Here is a 15,180-nt window from a genome sequence, read left to right on the forward strand (position 1 = left end):
AGAAATAGCCTTTGCAGATGTAATTAGTTAAGATGAGGTAATGCTTGATAAGGATGGGCCCTAAATCCAATGACTGGTGCCCTTATAAGAGGAGAGAAGCAGACAGACCGAGAAGGCCATTTGATGATGGAAGCAGAAATTGCAGTGATGCAGCTACAAGCTAAGGATTGCCAGCAACCACCAGAAGCTGGGAGTTCTGACTCTCCCTCAGAGCCTCCAGAAAGTACCAACCCTGCTGACACTCACTTTTAGACTAGACTCCAGAACTGTGAGAGAAGAAATTTCTGTTGTTTTAAACCACCAAGTTTGTGGTAATTTATTATGGCAGCCCTGGGAAACGAATACAAGAGCAAACATTAAAAACTGAATCTTCAAAAAACAAAAAAGGAAAATAAGTGTTGGCAAGGATGTGGAGAAATTGGAGCCCTAGTACACTGCTTGTGGGAATAAAACATTGTGTGTAGCCACTGTGGAAAATGGTATGGAGATTTCTCAAAATTTTTAAATAAAATTACCATAGGATCCAGCAGTTCCACTTCTGGGTATATACTCAAGAGAAATGAAAACAGGGACTGGAACAGATATTTGTACAACCCTGTTCACAAGCGTCATTATTCACAATGGCCAAAAGGTGGAAGCAGCCCAAATTGTCCATTGACAGATGAATGCATAAGCAAAATGTGGTATATACATTCTGTGGAATATTAATCAGCATTTAAAAAGCAGGAAATTCTAACACATAATACAACATGCATGGATGAATCTTGAGGATATGATTCCAAGTGAAATAAGTCAGACACAAAAGGACAAATGCCATATGACTTGAATTGTATGAGGTACCTGGAGTTGTCAAATTCATGGATTCAGAAAGTGCAATGGTGGTTTCTGGGGGCAGACAGGAATGGGGAGTTATTATTTAATGGGTACAGAAGCCATACTTAGACTTTTTGTTTGAGACAGATTTTGCTGTGCAGATACACTGCACTGTGTAAACAAATTACCAAATTTTCACTTGTAGATGTGATTTTTAAAAGTAGTTCTTTACATGGCAAGGTAAAACTAGTTATATATTACCAAGATAAAAAGAATTCAAGGAAAGAGTTTATTGTTTCAAAGTAGTTACAGGCCTACTCAGCCAGCCTGTCTTTGCTTCTTTTCTTATTCTGTCTCTCCATTAAGCTAATTACATCTTAGAAAGCTAAATAGTTTCTTCTATTTTCTAAGTTAAAAATGGTATTCCAAAAAAGCTAATTAGAATGTGTATTCTTAGGGGTGCCTGGATGGCTCAGTCTGTTGAGTGTCCAACTTCAGCTCAGGTCATGATCCCAAGGTTCATGAGTTCGAGCCCCGCATCAGGCTAGCTGCTGTCAACATGGAGCCTGCTTTGGGCTCTCTGCCCCTATTCTGCTTGTGCTCTCTCTCAAAAATAAATAAACACTTAAAACAATGTATACTGTTAGAGTATGAGCCGTAGCTTTCTCTGGTGTGTGTATTGAGTTGAATGCTTTCTTACTCACAGGCACCACAGTTTCAAACAGGGGTTAGTGAGATTTTTAAAGCCAATCATTTTGTCTGTGCATGTTTACAGTCATGTCTAACATTTTTATAGCTAAAGAGGTGTCTTCTCATACATACTCATCAAGATGTCCAGCAGTGAAAGGGAACGGATCACAGTGGATCCAGTACAGGGACCACTGTTACGCGTCCAACCAGGCATTGCACAGTTTCTTGGAAGCTGAACTGTTTTGTTCAAAACTTGGTGAGTTAAAGTCTGTTGATTTTCTTGGACTCAATAATTTAATCATTGGAATTTTTCCCAAGGATGTAATGATTATATTTTTGAAAATATTTTTAGAACACTCAATATCTATAATGGCATTTTATAACCGAATTGCCCAGTGGTGGGGAAATAGATAAGTATTTTATGATGTATGAGTTAAGTGGAACATTGGAATAGCCATTAAAAGTGACCAATGTAAGAATAAGTACATGGAAAATAAAAGTAAGTGGGAAGAAGTAGAATAAAAAATTGCTATGTGAATTATTATGTGAAAATAAGGACAAATGAAATGGTTTTAAATATAGTTAGATATGCTTAGATGAAGGGATTAAAGGCAATTTTTTTTGAAGTTGGTTAAGTACTAAATACAAATTACAGATTTTCCCACTACTTAGTTATAAATAAGTAAGCTTATCACTGACCAGGGTAACAAAATCAAGGAAGCATGGGTTGTTCATCCATCCTGCAATAGAAATGGCCCATATCCTCTGAACATCATAAGGAACAGGACTTTTTGTCTTCAAATTTAACTATTTTAGAAAGAACAGCAATAATTGGATCTCTCCCATAATAAATTTACTCTATAGTCAAACTGTGAAATGACTTCTGGGGAGACCACCGAGAGTATTTCAAAGACCTGCATCCTTGGGTAGCAGTTTAGCCAGACTGGTGGCATATCTCTCATTTATTTTGCTAACTGTTGTGGAGTCATTTGCCTGATTTAAAAATCTCCTTGTTACTGCTTGACTACATGATGGAAACTTTTGTGTGGGAACTCCTGTGTGGTGTATGTGTACACACACACACACACACACACACACACACACACACACACATACGATGGGAACTATTGTGAACTATGTATGTGTTCGGAAAGTGAGACGCCTCTTGCTCCTACAGGAGAAAATAGGAAGGGTTACTGTCATTGTAGTGTGGGAGTTAAGTACTTAAGCCTTGGAGGCAGACAGGTCTAAGTTTTAAATCCTACTCCCATACTTACTAGCTGAGTGATACTATAGATGTTACATAATTGCTTCTCTTTTCTCACCTGAACAGTGAGAATGAAAATAGTACTTATTTCAAAGGTTGCGTTGTTGTAAGAATGAATGAAATGAGATAATATATGCAAATGTAGCACAGTGCCCTGCAAATAGTGAGCAAATTATTCTTATTATTAGAAAATATTGAGATTGTCTCTCTAAATTTATAACTGGCTAGCTGTAAAAACCTGAATGATTAATCTCCTTGAGGCTCAATTTCCTCATCTGTAAAATAGTGATATCTTCCCTACAGGATTTTGTAATATTAAACAAGCATGTGCACACTGTGGTCTTCTATAAAGGAGTAAAGACTTGCCTTTGCCATTCTCCCAGTATCACCACCACGAAAGAAATGCTTTAGTTCAAGTGTAGATAGCCTTGTCACTGTTGGAGAGTATTTGATTCTACTTAGGATTTATTTCCAAGTCTAGTTATTATTTTATTTTTATCCCTTGCTTGATGATGGTGATAATACTATTTTCTCTGTGGGTTTAGGGCAATTTATCAAACTTCAAGAGTATTCAATTCCATACTATATTTGGGAACATATAATGGGCATAACCAAGTTCATTTATGTATAAAATAATATTAAAGGAAATGCTAATGCTCCTCAATATCCCAAACCTGTTTGCTTTTATTTTCATTTTAATAGAAGCGAATTTAAAGCTGAGCTATTATATGGAGAGTATGCTGATATGTCTTTTTACAATCACATACCCCACTTCTTCTAACTAGCTGTTCATATACAAAGGTCTCATTGGTAGGCAGTTCCAAGGTCAAATAATATTATCAGGTAAACATTTTAAAGAAATATAACATTTCTCTAAATAAAGGTTCAATCTAGAAATATGTCTAACTTTTTTTGGGATCTATTAATGCTATTCTTTTAAAAATATGGCACAAATATCAGATTTAAAAAGTATTCTCTGTGTAAAGCTTGAATTTCTCAATGATCTTTATCAAGATTGATTTTTTTTCTCAAATGGCTGTTTGAAAATAAGCCATTTCCCTAGTTTGCATAAAGCTCATTAGTTTAGGATTTGTTTTCCGTCAACAGATCATTCTGCAACTATTGTTACCATAGAGGATGAAGATGAGAATAAATTTGTGAGCAGACTGATGAGGGAAAATAATAACATTACCATGAGAGTTTGGCTCGGATTATCTCAACATTCTACTGGTAAGTGACATATTTGTGTGGACAGTGTGCAAAGAGAGTTCCAATTTGTCCTAAATACCAAGTCAACCTTGCTAAAGAATGTCAAGTGGTGGTTAATTCAAATGCTTCTTATTGATGAATAAGCTAGGTCTGCTGGCTGTTTTGGACATTTATAAAATCCTAATGAATATTCAAGTGACTTATTAGTACCGATGGAAAATACTAATGAAATAGAAAGTCAGATTAAATCAACTGGGATGTTCTAGATGCTTAAGGTACTTGGATCAATAGCATATTTTTTCTCCTACAATGATATTTGTGCCCCCCATGTCCCACAAAGAACCCATGACTTACTTTCCTTAGAGTTCTAGTGTCTATCAGTCATATTTTTATAGCTTATAACTCTGTTATTCAGAAAGTTCTCTTCTTATTGTTCTCTTCCATCTTGAAATATTTTTACCATAGAGAATAATTAATTCTTTTAAAAAAATTTTAATATTGGGGCGCCTGGGTGGCTCAGTCAGTTAAGCGTCTGACTCTCGGTTTTGGCTCAGATCATGATCTCACGGTATCGCATTAGGCTCTGCACTGACAGTGCAGAACCTGCTTAGTATTCTCTCTCTCCCTCTTTCTGTCCCTTCCCTACTCACACTGCCTCTGTAATTTTTTTTTAAGTTTATTTATTTGTTGAGAGACAGAGAGACAGAGAGACAGAGCACAAGCAGGGGAGGGACAGAGAGAGAGGGAGACACAGAATCTGAAGCAGGCTCCAGGCTCTTAGCTGTCAGCATAGAGCCAGAGGTGGGCTCGAACTCACTAACAGGAACTGTGGGATCATGACCCCAGCCGAAGTTGGACGCTTAACCTACTGAGCCACCCAGGCACCCCAAGAGAATAATTAATCCTTAATGATGATTTTGTCTTTCAAACCAGCTTAGTAAAATTGCACAGAATTAAAAAAGATTTGTGGAAGAATTTCTCAAGGAATAATGGATTAATCCAAGCAGTAATGGGTAAAAAAGATTTTAGTGAATTTGAAATGGATAAAGAATGAAGAGTACAAATTCAATAGAAGAATAGGAAGTGTGTTTCACATTTTATGCAAAGTTGAATTCTAAATAATTGAAATACATGTGAATTCCAAAATATTAAGCACTTGTCAAAATGAATGGATTCAAAGTTGGCCATCTAAATGAGTTCTAAATTGTGTTTACACTATCACCACAAGGTGGTGCTACCTCAGCTGGAAAATAAAAATGGAGTCCTGGTGGGGAGACCCTCCTGGACCCTCTAGACCCTTCTTCCCCAGCACATCTTTAATGATACGAGTTTTTTAGTAGGAGGTGAGGTTGCTGATGGAGATGCAGGTCTTTAGAAATCTATCCCTTCCACAATGAATGTGCAAGCATTCTACTTTTTAATCAAAACACCACATTTTATATCAGTGCTAATAGAACTTTCCGCAAAGATGGAAATGTTCTATATCTGTGCTGTGTAACAGAGTAGTCACTAGCCATATATGGCTATGGAGCACTTGAAATGTGACAAGTGCAACTGAAGGACTGATTTTTTTTAAATATTTTCATTTTTAATAAGTTTCATTTTCAACAGTGGCATAGCATAGTTCTATGTAAATGAGTTATACGAGCCACATGCCTTTCTACCTTAGAAATTTAGAGACAATAAACTTAATTTCTTTCTTTAGATCAGTCTTGGAATTGGTTGGATGGATCAAAAGTGACATTTGTCAAATGGGCAAATAAAATTAAGAGTGGTGATGGAAAATGTAGCATTTTGTTAGCTTCAAATGAAACTTGGATAAAAGTTGAATGTTCACATGGCTATGGAAGGGTTGTCTGCAAAGCTCCTCTGGGTAAGTATGGAACCTGCCCTTAAGGAATATTTTTGCAGAACAGGTCAGGAAGTAAATGTACAACTCAATTATGTGCAATGTTTTGCACTTGCCTCCTGAAGTCCTTATTTAGTCCTTAAAGGATAACCAAAAAAATTGCTTAAGCTACACAGATGCTTTCCCTCAGAAAAATGTATTGTAAGAGATAATAAATACCAAGATGTCTAAGACTCCCAGGTGAAACCACAAACAGCCTAAACTTTGTGTAATTATTTCCTAAGAAAAATAGAAGCTGCCAGAATATTAGGGAGCTCATTTCTTTGAATATGTTCTTAAGATATATTTGATTCTGTTGGTCAGATATGTAAAAGGTCAAAGGTCTAATTCTGTAGTTAGCTTGCTTCCTTTCTCCTCATTCCCATAAAACTCATGATTAGCTTAGCAACAGTGCAAAACTGGATTTAATTACTTAAAATTTCCTGGAAGGAACATCTGTAGAAAGTCATAATTTAAACTTAGGTTTCATCCTGAATTGATGCGTAGAATAACCAGAAAAAATCTTACCTTAATTTCATTTCTAGAGAAAGGAGCTCTAAGTTTTTCATGGCAACATCTTTAAAGATTTAGCATAAAAGCGTCCTTTTGGTGAATAAATATTGAAGATAAATCGCCAATACTAAGTGATTGGTATCTATATATTCATGCATTGATTCAGCAAATATTTGGAGTGTCTACTGTATGCTGGGTTTTGTGTGCTGGGTATGGGGATGGCTACACTAGATTAGGTTATCAGGGAAGATGTCTAAGAGTAGGAGACACTGAAGCTGAGATTTGAAAGGCCAGCCAAACAAAGATCAGGGGAAAAGGCACGCCAGGGAGAGGTACCAGATGGAGCAAAAAGCCTCAAGCAGAACAAGCTTGACGAGTGCTCAAGGAAGAGCAGAAAGGTAGGCGTGTACCAGCCACCTAGGGCTCTGGAAGCCAGGCTGAAGAGTTCAGGTTCTATGCTGAGTGAAATGGAAAACAACTGGAAGATTATGGGGGGAGCCCAGGAGCAGGGTTAGGGTGATGTAAGCCGAGAGTTCTGATTTGGCATTTTGAACTGTCCATATGGAGATGAGATATTCATATGGAATGTCTAGCATGCAGTTGGACATATGAAAGAGAAGGGAGGTCAGCTTAGAGATGATGTTTAAAAGAAGGGGACAGAATGAGTCCATCTGTGCAGCCTGTAGAGAAGGGGCCTGGAAGAGCATTTGAAATTGAATAGCTAGTAGCTAAATGAAGTCATCCTAAAGTCGTAAATTTGCTTTAAAGCAAATAACACTTTATTTGGCACTGGGTGAGTCAAACACAAAAATTTACAACTTACAGCAATTTGCTATCAAAGTAAGGTAATATACTGGGAGTAATGTTCTCAGAAAGGATGATGAGGAGGGAAAGTGAGAATAATGACAATGCTCTAAGTTCTTTAAAAGAAAATTGCTAAAACAATGAATAGGATTTGAATGAAAAGGAAAACGGTTAAATCTGTAAAGAAAATACTTGAGTGTTTGATGATGACTTTGAATTCTGTGTTAATGCTATGAAACAATCAAGTACTTATTGTGTCTAATTCATACAGAGTTTACAATGTGACACACAGCCTAATGTATTAGATCAATAATGATCGCTTTTATATTCTCTCCTCCAATGTCAAACCTTTCCCTATTCTAGGCTCTGATTACCGAGGAATAACTATCACATTTGCTGTGCTAAGTGTCTTAGCTCTCATCAGTGCACTGATTTGGTTCCTCTTCCAAAGGAACCGTTTGCACTGGGCAGTCTTCTCTTCAGTTCGATATGAACAAGGAATGAATGAAGATGAGATTATGCTTCCCACTTTCCATGAGTAAATTCTTCTAAAAGTTTGTTAATTTGCACTAACGTGTTAAGGAAAATGAGCCTTCTCAGATTTTCCCAGTGTCAGTATTTACTCTGTTCTAAAGTAGAAGTCATTAGTACTTTTTCAGTTGTTTAATTGCAGTCCTAGTATCCACAGTGAATTATCCACGAAATGCCATGTTTAAAACTTTACTTAATAGAATGGAAAAGAACCAAAGCTGGGACTAAAGTCCAAGTTATTTGTAGGGTAATAAATTTCATGTGCATTTTCTCTGTAAGAATGTAGTTAGTAACTAGGATATGTATATTTTAATGGTATTTTAACTTAAAATTGGCATGTTAATAAGTCACAAGTCTACCTTTTTGCTTTTAAAAATATCCAGCCTAGGGGTGCTTGGCTGGCTCAGTCAGTAAAGCATGCAACTCTTGATCTCAGGGTTGTGAGTTCAAGCCCCACATTGGGTATGGAGCCTACTAAAAAAAAAAAAAAAAAAATCTAGCCTAATGCAAAATTTGTACCTCAAGGTAAAAACATAACTGTAAATAATATCAACATTGTTTTAAAGTAGTCATTTGTAGCATTTAGGAGAAATTATTAATGAGATATGCTTACTTTTTTATACAGCAAAATAATGCTCTTGACAAGATGCTTCTTATACTATTCCAAACATATTTCATACTAAAATTGATTAAATGCAAATATTTTGTTTTGTCATACTTATTCATAAAATGATGGCTTTTAAAGAAGATTTAATACTTAACATTTTTCTAAAGTATACAGGAACATTGTTTTTAGACTGATTTAGGTATACTGTAGCAGTGTGGTTTTTGTCTTTTCTTATGTACAATATTTAACTCTTTCCCTCTTAAAGGGAATCAGCTAAGGATACAAGTTCTTGAAAATTTTGCAATTTTTATGCTTTATGTGACATGTCAAATTTTGACTAAGAAGTTTGTGTTACTTTAATGCCTTTTTCTGTGAGCTAAAGAGAAAAGGTGTCTATGTATACAAGAAATTGTGTATCTTGCATTTGTGAAACTGAAAATTTTATAATGAAACTCTAAACTTTGTGATTACTACTATTTTAAGTGATGAATAATTAAGGAAACACTGTTTGGTGGTTATCACTTTAAGTTTACCACCTAGAATATATTTTGAATGATAGTTTCCACTGAACATGGTGAATTTTTTATTCAGTGTTTATATTTATACTTTAGAATATTTTTGTATAATATCCATAGATTTATTTTAAAATTTTAGAGTGTTTGTACTATGATAAACTTATAAATAATTTTCAAAAGACAGTTTTAGTATAGTCTAAAGTATAGTATGGTTGTCCTGAAATATCTTTTACTGAATTTGTTAGACTAGGTCCTCTTACCCTGTGATCTGTACAATTTTAGTTGTTAAAGACTTTCTTCAAAGAACTAAACCAACTTGATGTGAAAACACAGCTATATATAGTAGCGATGCTATAATAAACTTGTTTCATTTTTTTAGTGAAAGTGTTGTTGATCCTTGTTGAAAAAATGTATCTCAAAAACATCTCTAGATTGGGTTTTATTATGTGAGGCATGTAGTATAAGAAAAGGTAAATATACAGCTGTTGTAATGTGAGGTATCCTTAAGATTTTGTGTACATTTTTTAAAGAATAAATATCATCCTGTATCTCTGAATGTTTGACTTGAGTCTCTTTTTCAGATGCCATTGACTCAGCAGTTCTCAGCAAGTCTTTTAACTATTAGATCAGCAGAAATTCCATCTACGATCCACTCTTACTTCTCATAGTGCTCCCTCAGGAGATTCTCCCCTACCTCCCAGCCCAAGGCATTCATCAGCCACTTCTAAATCAGTAGATTACATATCAAGTTCCAGGCTCATATTTCTAACTCCCACTGGATAATCTACATGAAAGTCCTTCTCAGCATGACCACAACTGCCCATATGGTGTTCACTTCCTCATTTGACCAGTTGCAGATGGATCAATAGAAATGAAGACAGCCTTTTCCAGTCTTCCCTAGCTAATCCAACCCTCACATGTGGTCTGACAAAATTGATCTCTTGAAACCGGGTACCTAAAAAAGTAAGTAGATGCACCTAATGATCAGGTACAGGGGACAAATGTGGAAGTGATACCATTGATCATCCTCTTTTTCGTCCTTTCTCCCCACACACAGCATGTTCCCCTCCCCGATCCTGGGGCAGGATGTTGCCATTATCTGGCAGTTGTCTTCTGCAAATGACTACCATAATGTTGGTAACCCCAAATCCTCAAGCCACTGCTAAATTTATGCTATGGAAAGAGATTCACATTCCTTTATCTTAGGTTCATTTAATCCTAAAGCCCTCTTGGGGAAGTGAAGACTTAATTGTTATTAGTTCAATAATTTTATCTTGTTTAAGAAAACAAATTTTAGCTAGATGTCAAAGACTTATTTTGACTAGACCTCATCATCCATACAAAGTCACCTCTAATTCCCTGCATGTTCTAAATTAAAATGTTCTTACAATTATCTACATTTCAGCAAATTTAGTATATGTGTATTTCTCTTTTTTTTCCAAGCTAAATTAATCAGAAGCAGAAGTTTAGAAATTTTTTTTCCATTTCCCCTAAGTTTTCGTATATTCTCGTTCAATCAATATGAAAACACTACAGTCCTTTTCCCCCAAGCTAGAAATTCAGAATTCATCCTCCAATCATCTCTTTCTCATCCCCCTAATTCAACAATTCAGTCAGTTTTATCTCAGGCTTCTCACAGAGTGGCTGTTTCCATTATCAGCTCTTTCAATTCAGGCCTTTATAATTTTTTTTTTTTCTCCCCGGATTGTTTGCACCAGGCTCTTCACTGGTCTTCCTCATCAACCTTTCCTCTTCATCCCATTTTCCCCACTCCTGAGCCTACAGGAGCTGAAATACAGAGGAGGACTCCCTCTGTGTTTTGGTCTAAAATTATCTAGGCCTCCTACCTATCTCAGGCCAAAAGGGATCTCAGCAATGCCCAGCCCAGGGACCTTCCCCAGGAACCTTATGTGGACTGACAGTTTGGGAAGCCCTAGGGGGTAAGTTCACTGGCCAAGTTCACCCTTTCAATGCAATGGAACATCAAGTCAATCCAAACCCAGTTCCTCTTTCTATGGGCTTAGACCTGCCCTTCTTCATCTTCCCCAAGATCTTCTCCCAGGACTCCATCTCTCTTCCAATTGCTAAGCAATAGAGAAACAAAGTCAGATAAAACTGGACTCCAGAAATTAGGAAAACACTGGTGATCTAAGCCAGTGGAAATGTAGCAGAGTGGAGGCAGAATCCAGAGTGAGCTGCAAAGTGGAAGGGAAATTAGAAAATGCGGGACGTGAGATTCTGAAAAGTATGGTGGAAAAGGAAAGAAGAGGGAGAAGGTGGGTTGAAGAAGGTTTTTTTTCCAAAGAAGGAGGGAAAGAGGTTCACAGATCAGAAACTGAGAGGAACAAAGCAAAACAAATCGAAAGATCCACAAAGAGTGGGCAGAGAGAAATTAATGATGCAGGGAAGAAAGACGGAGTCATAGAAGAAAATCTTGGGATGGAGAAGGGCAGGTCGAAGCCCACAGAAAAAGGAACCGGGTTTGGATGGGACAGAGAAGACTGCCATCCTCTCTGAGGCCACACAAGGAAGACCTGTGTGGAAGAGAAAGGGAGAGCAGGAAAGTATTTGAAAATTTTTGTCTAGACCTGATGGCCCCCCTTTCTCTATGGAGTAGAAGGCAAGATCTTCTACTGAGAAACATGAGTAGCAAATTGGGTCTCAGTTTGAAGAGTGTTAATAAAACATTTTGCAATACCCGATTAGAGGAATGGGGGAGGACAATGACCAAGACAAATAAAAGGATCATAGAAAAGGCATACAGGACCCAGATAAAATTAAAAGCCATACATTTGTACTGATGACAACCAGGAAAATTGATCGATTTCCTCTACCTGTCCTCAGTTACTTCACTGAAGTTGAGGAACAGGAGCCTGTGAAGAAGAAAGAAGAGGACCCATCCTCAAAAAATTAAAAATAGGATTACCAGAGGCACCTGGCTGGCTCAGTCAGTAGAGCATGAGACTCTTGATCTTGTGGCCACGAGTTCAAGCCCCACATTGGGTGTAGAGCTTACTTTAAAAAGAAAGAAAGAAAGAAAGAAAGAAAGAAAGAAAGAAAGAAAGAAAGAAAGAAAAGAAAAGAAAAAATATATATATAATTATCATATGATCCAGCAATCCCACTTCTGGGTGTATAGTCAAAGGAAATGAGAACAAGATCTTGAGGGGATATCTGTACTCCCCTGTTCACTGCAGGATTATTTACAATAGCCAAGACATAGAAGGAACCTAGTTATTTGTCAATAAATGAATGGATAAAATAAATTATGTATAGATACCTGTATCACACATACACACATAGTGGAATATTATTTAACCACGAGAAAGAAGGAAACTGCCATTTGTGACAACATGGATAAAACTTGAGGACATTATGCTGAGTGAAATAAGTCAGCATCACAAGCAAAAAAAATATTTTTTTTTCTTAAGAAAAATATGTATAATTATATATGGCAATGGATGTTAAGTAAACTTACTATGGTGATCATTTCATGACATATACAAATATAGAATCATTATGTTATACACCTGAAATTAATATAATGTTATATGTCAATTTATATCTCAATACAAAAAAAAGTAAGACAGAAAGGCAAATGCTGTATGATGTCACTTATATATGAAATAAAAAATAGCTGAACTCATAGAAACAGAGCAGAGTTGTGGTTACCAGGGGCTTGAGGGTAGAAGAAATGGGGAGATGTTGGACAAAGGACAAAAACTTCTAGTTATAAGATAAGTTCAGAAGGTCTAATGTACAGCATAGTGATTACAGCTACTAATACTGTATTATATATTTAAGGTTCTTAGTGTCTTTTAATGACCTGATAGTTCATTTCTTTTTAGTGCTGAATAATATTCCATTGTATTAATGTACCACAGTTTGTTCATCACCTATTGGAAGACATCTTGGTTGCTTTCAGGTTTTGGCAATTGTGAATAAAGCTGCTATAAACATACGTATGCAACTTTTTGTGTGTGTGCAAGTTTTCAACTTGTTCAGGAAAATACCAAGAAGCACAATTGTTGCATTGTATGGTAAGGATGGATATAAATAGTTCTGTTAAGAAGCTGCGAAACTGTCTTCCGAGTGGTTGCACCATTTTGTATTCCCACCAGCAACGATTCAGAGTTCCTCTTGCTCCTCATCTTCTTCAACAGTTGTTGTCAGTGTTTTGGATTTTAGCCATTCTAATAGGTGTATGGTGGTATCTCATTTTTATTTTAATTTGCAATTCTTTAGTGACCTATGATGTCGAGTGCTTTCGTATGCTTTTTACCATCTGAAAATCTTTGGTGAAATGTCTACTCAGATCATTGGTACACTTGTAAATTGAGTTGTTTGTGTTTTTATTGTTGAATTTAGACTTGACTTTAAAGCAGTGTTTCACTGAAGACACGAGGCTATGTCTGGGGTTTAAACAAACAGTCTTACTTGGCTCTTGTTTGTGCTTTGTGTTATCTGGTTCTAGATGCCTCGCCAGTCAGTTCATAGCTGCTTAGATTATACTTACAGCAAGCACAGTTTTTTTGTTTTTGTTTTTTTCCTTTAAAAAGAGAAATTTATTGTCTCACAGTTCTCGAGGCTAGAAGTTTGAGATCAAGGTATGGGCAGCGTTCGTTCCTTTCAGGGGCTGTGCAAATATAGTTTAAAGTCCTCAATCCCTGAAGCTGATAACAGATGAAAGTTGTCTGAGAGACACAGTCCACTGGGAGGAGCCTTTGAAAAGGTTTCTGACCACTAGATCCAAAGGAGGAATCTGGCAGACACTTGGACCGAGTGTTCAAAATTAGCATCACCAGTGATAAGACATACTGACATGGTGTCTCTCCTGGGCAGGACACATCATTTCTGTGGTACTCTCGCCAAAGAAACAAAAACATAACCTGAATCCTGTTCTTCCAACTTCCCTCCAGAGGATACATGAGACACACCAAAACTGAAGGACATTCTACAAAATGGCCAGTACTCTTCAAACGAGATGGGGGAAAGACAAACAATGACAGAGGAACTGTCCCACATTAAAGGAGACTAAGGAGAGAAGACATCTCAATGCAATGTATAATGCTGGACTGGATTTTAGAACAGAAAAGGACACACACACATACACACATACGCGCGCAGAACAACAAAAAAGACCGTTAGAGGGACAATTGGCGAAAGGTGATAAAAGCTGAAGGTTAGTTAATAGCATTATACCAGTTTTAATTTCCCGGCTTCGACCATTTTACTGGAGTTATACACGTTGTTAACATTTAGAGAAGCTGGCTGAAGGGTTACGGAAATTCTTCGGACTCTTGCAACATTTTTGAGAGTCCGAAATTATTCCAGTTCAAAGGACAAGTTCCAAATACAACAGAGACTTCGCAGAGGCGGCGCACGGGCGGGCTCTCGCGGCCGGGTCAGCCCCCGGCGGGCCCCCTTCCGCCCCCTTGGCCTTTCTCCCCCGCCCCCTGAGACCGGCCGCGTGGGCGGGATTCGCCGCGCCCCGCACTTCCGAGGAGCGCAGCTGGGCGCCCGCACGCGCCGTCATGCCCCGGGCCGCGCTGCCGGCTCTCCTGCTCCCGCTGCTGGGCCTCGCCGCCGCCGCCGTCGCTGGTGAGCTGCCCCTTGCCGCGTCCCCTCCTCCTCCCGGCAGCCAAACCCCGGGCGGTAGCCCTCACCCCCGGCACGGTGGTGTAGCTCCAGCCGCTGGCCGCCCGAGGGTGGCCCGGAGGCGCGGCCTCCCGTCCGGGCGTCTAGCCCTACCCTGCTCTGCGCGCCCACCCCGGGCGCCCTCCTGCCTGCCCCCCTGCTCCGGGGCCCTGCGTCCGGTCACCTCCCGGCCCCCGCCCGGCGCCCCCTGGTGCAGCGGGTTCCGAGAGCGCGCCCCAGGGAAAGGCCCGTCGAAGACCCGAGCTTGCCCTTTCTCGCCCACCGTGCGCACAGCCTCGGCGCAGACCCCACTATCGGGGAGGGGTTCCCAAACGGGGGTGCTGTCTGATGGCAGAGCAGAGGGACTTAGAGCCGCACGCCTGGGGAGCTTCAGGGCCATTTGGGGCCGAAATGAGAAGCGGGGAAGTCAGCTGCGGAGATTTCCCCTCTGCGCATTGCGGACGGAGGGTGGAGGCGGGAGGAAGCAGGCCCTCACGTGCTCGCCGCCTTGTTTGTCCCGCCGCTTGGTGTTCAAGTTGTTGAAACAGGAAAACAGTTCAGCCAGCTAACCCCTGGATCGCTGTGGGACGTGAACAGGCTAAGCTCAGATTCGTCTTACGTCGTGTGATTTTAAAAAGTCTTTAAGTCTGCTCTGCTGTTGTGCAAGGGTCATCTGTAAAAATCACACGTGATTAGTCAGTCATTG

The 15,180-nt window shown here is 38.8% G+C and overlaps 1 protein-coding gene across 2 annotated transcripts in view; it reads left to right on the top strand.

Moving 5' to 3' along the window:
• Positions 1-15,180, top strand: part of LY75 (lymphocyte antigen 75) — a 133,805-nt gene that overhangs the window by 90,873 nt on the left and 27,752 nt on the right. The window contains exons 32-35 of one of the 2 annotated variants that reach the window (XM_019457357.2): positions 1,610-1,759; positions 3,878-4,000; positions 5,685-5,852; positions 7,548-9,393. In XM_019457357.2, coding sequence (XP_019312902.2) covers positions 1,610-1,759; positions 3,878-4,000; positions 5,685-5,852; positions 7,548-7,726 — 620 coding nt within the window. In that variant the 3' untranslated portion in view covers positions 7,727-9,393. Of the gene's footprint in view, positions 1-1,609; positions 1,760-3,877; positions 4,001-5,684; positions 5,853-7,547; positions 9,394-15,180 lie in introns of those variants that run through there. The other variant, XM_019457368.2, reaches the window with a different exon arrangement.

This window comes from Panthera pardus, unplaced genomic scaffold (assembly GCF_024362965.1).
Source record: "Panthera pardus isolate Hobbes unplaced genomic scaffold, ASM2436296v1 HiC_scaffold_10, whole genome shotgun sequence".
Taxonomy (NCBI): domain Eukaryota; kingdom Metazoa; phylum Chordata; class Mammalia; order Carnivora; family Felidae; genus Panthera; species Panthera pardus.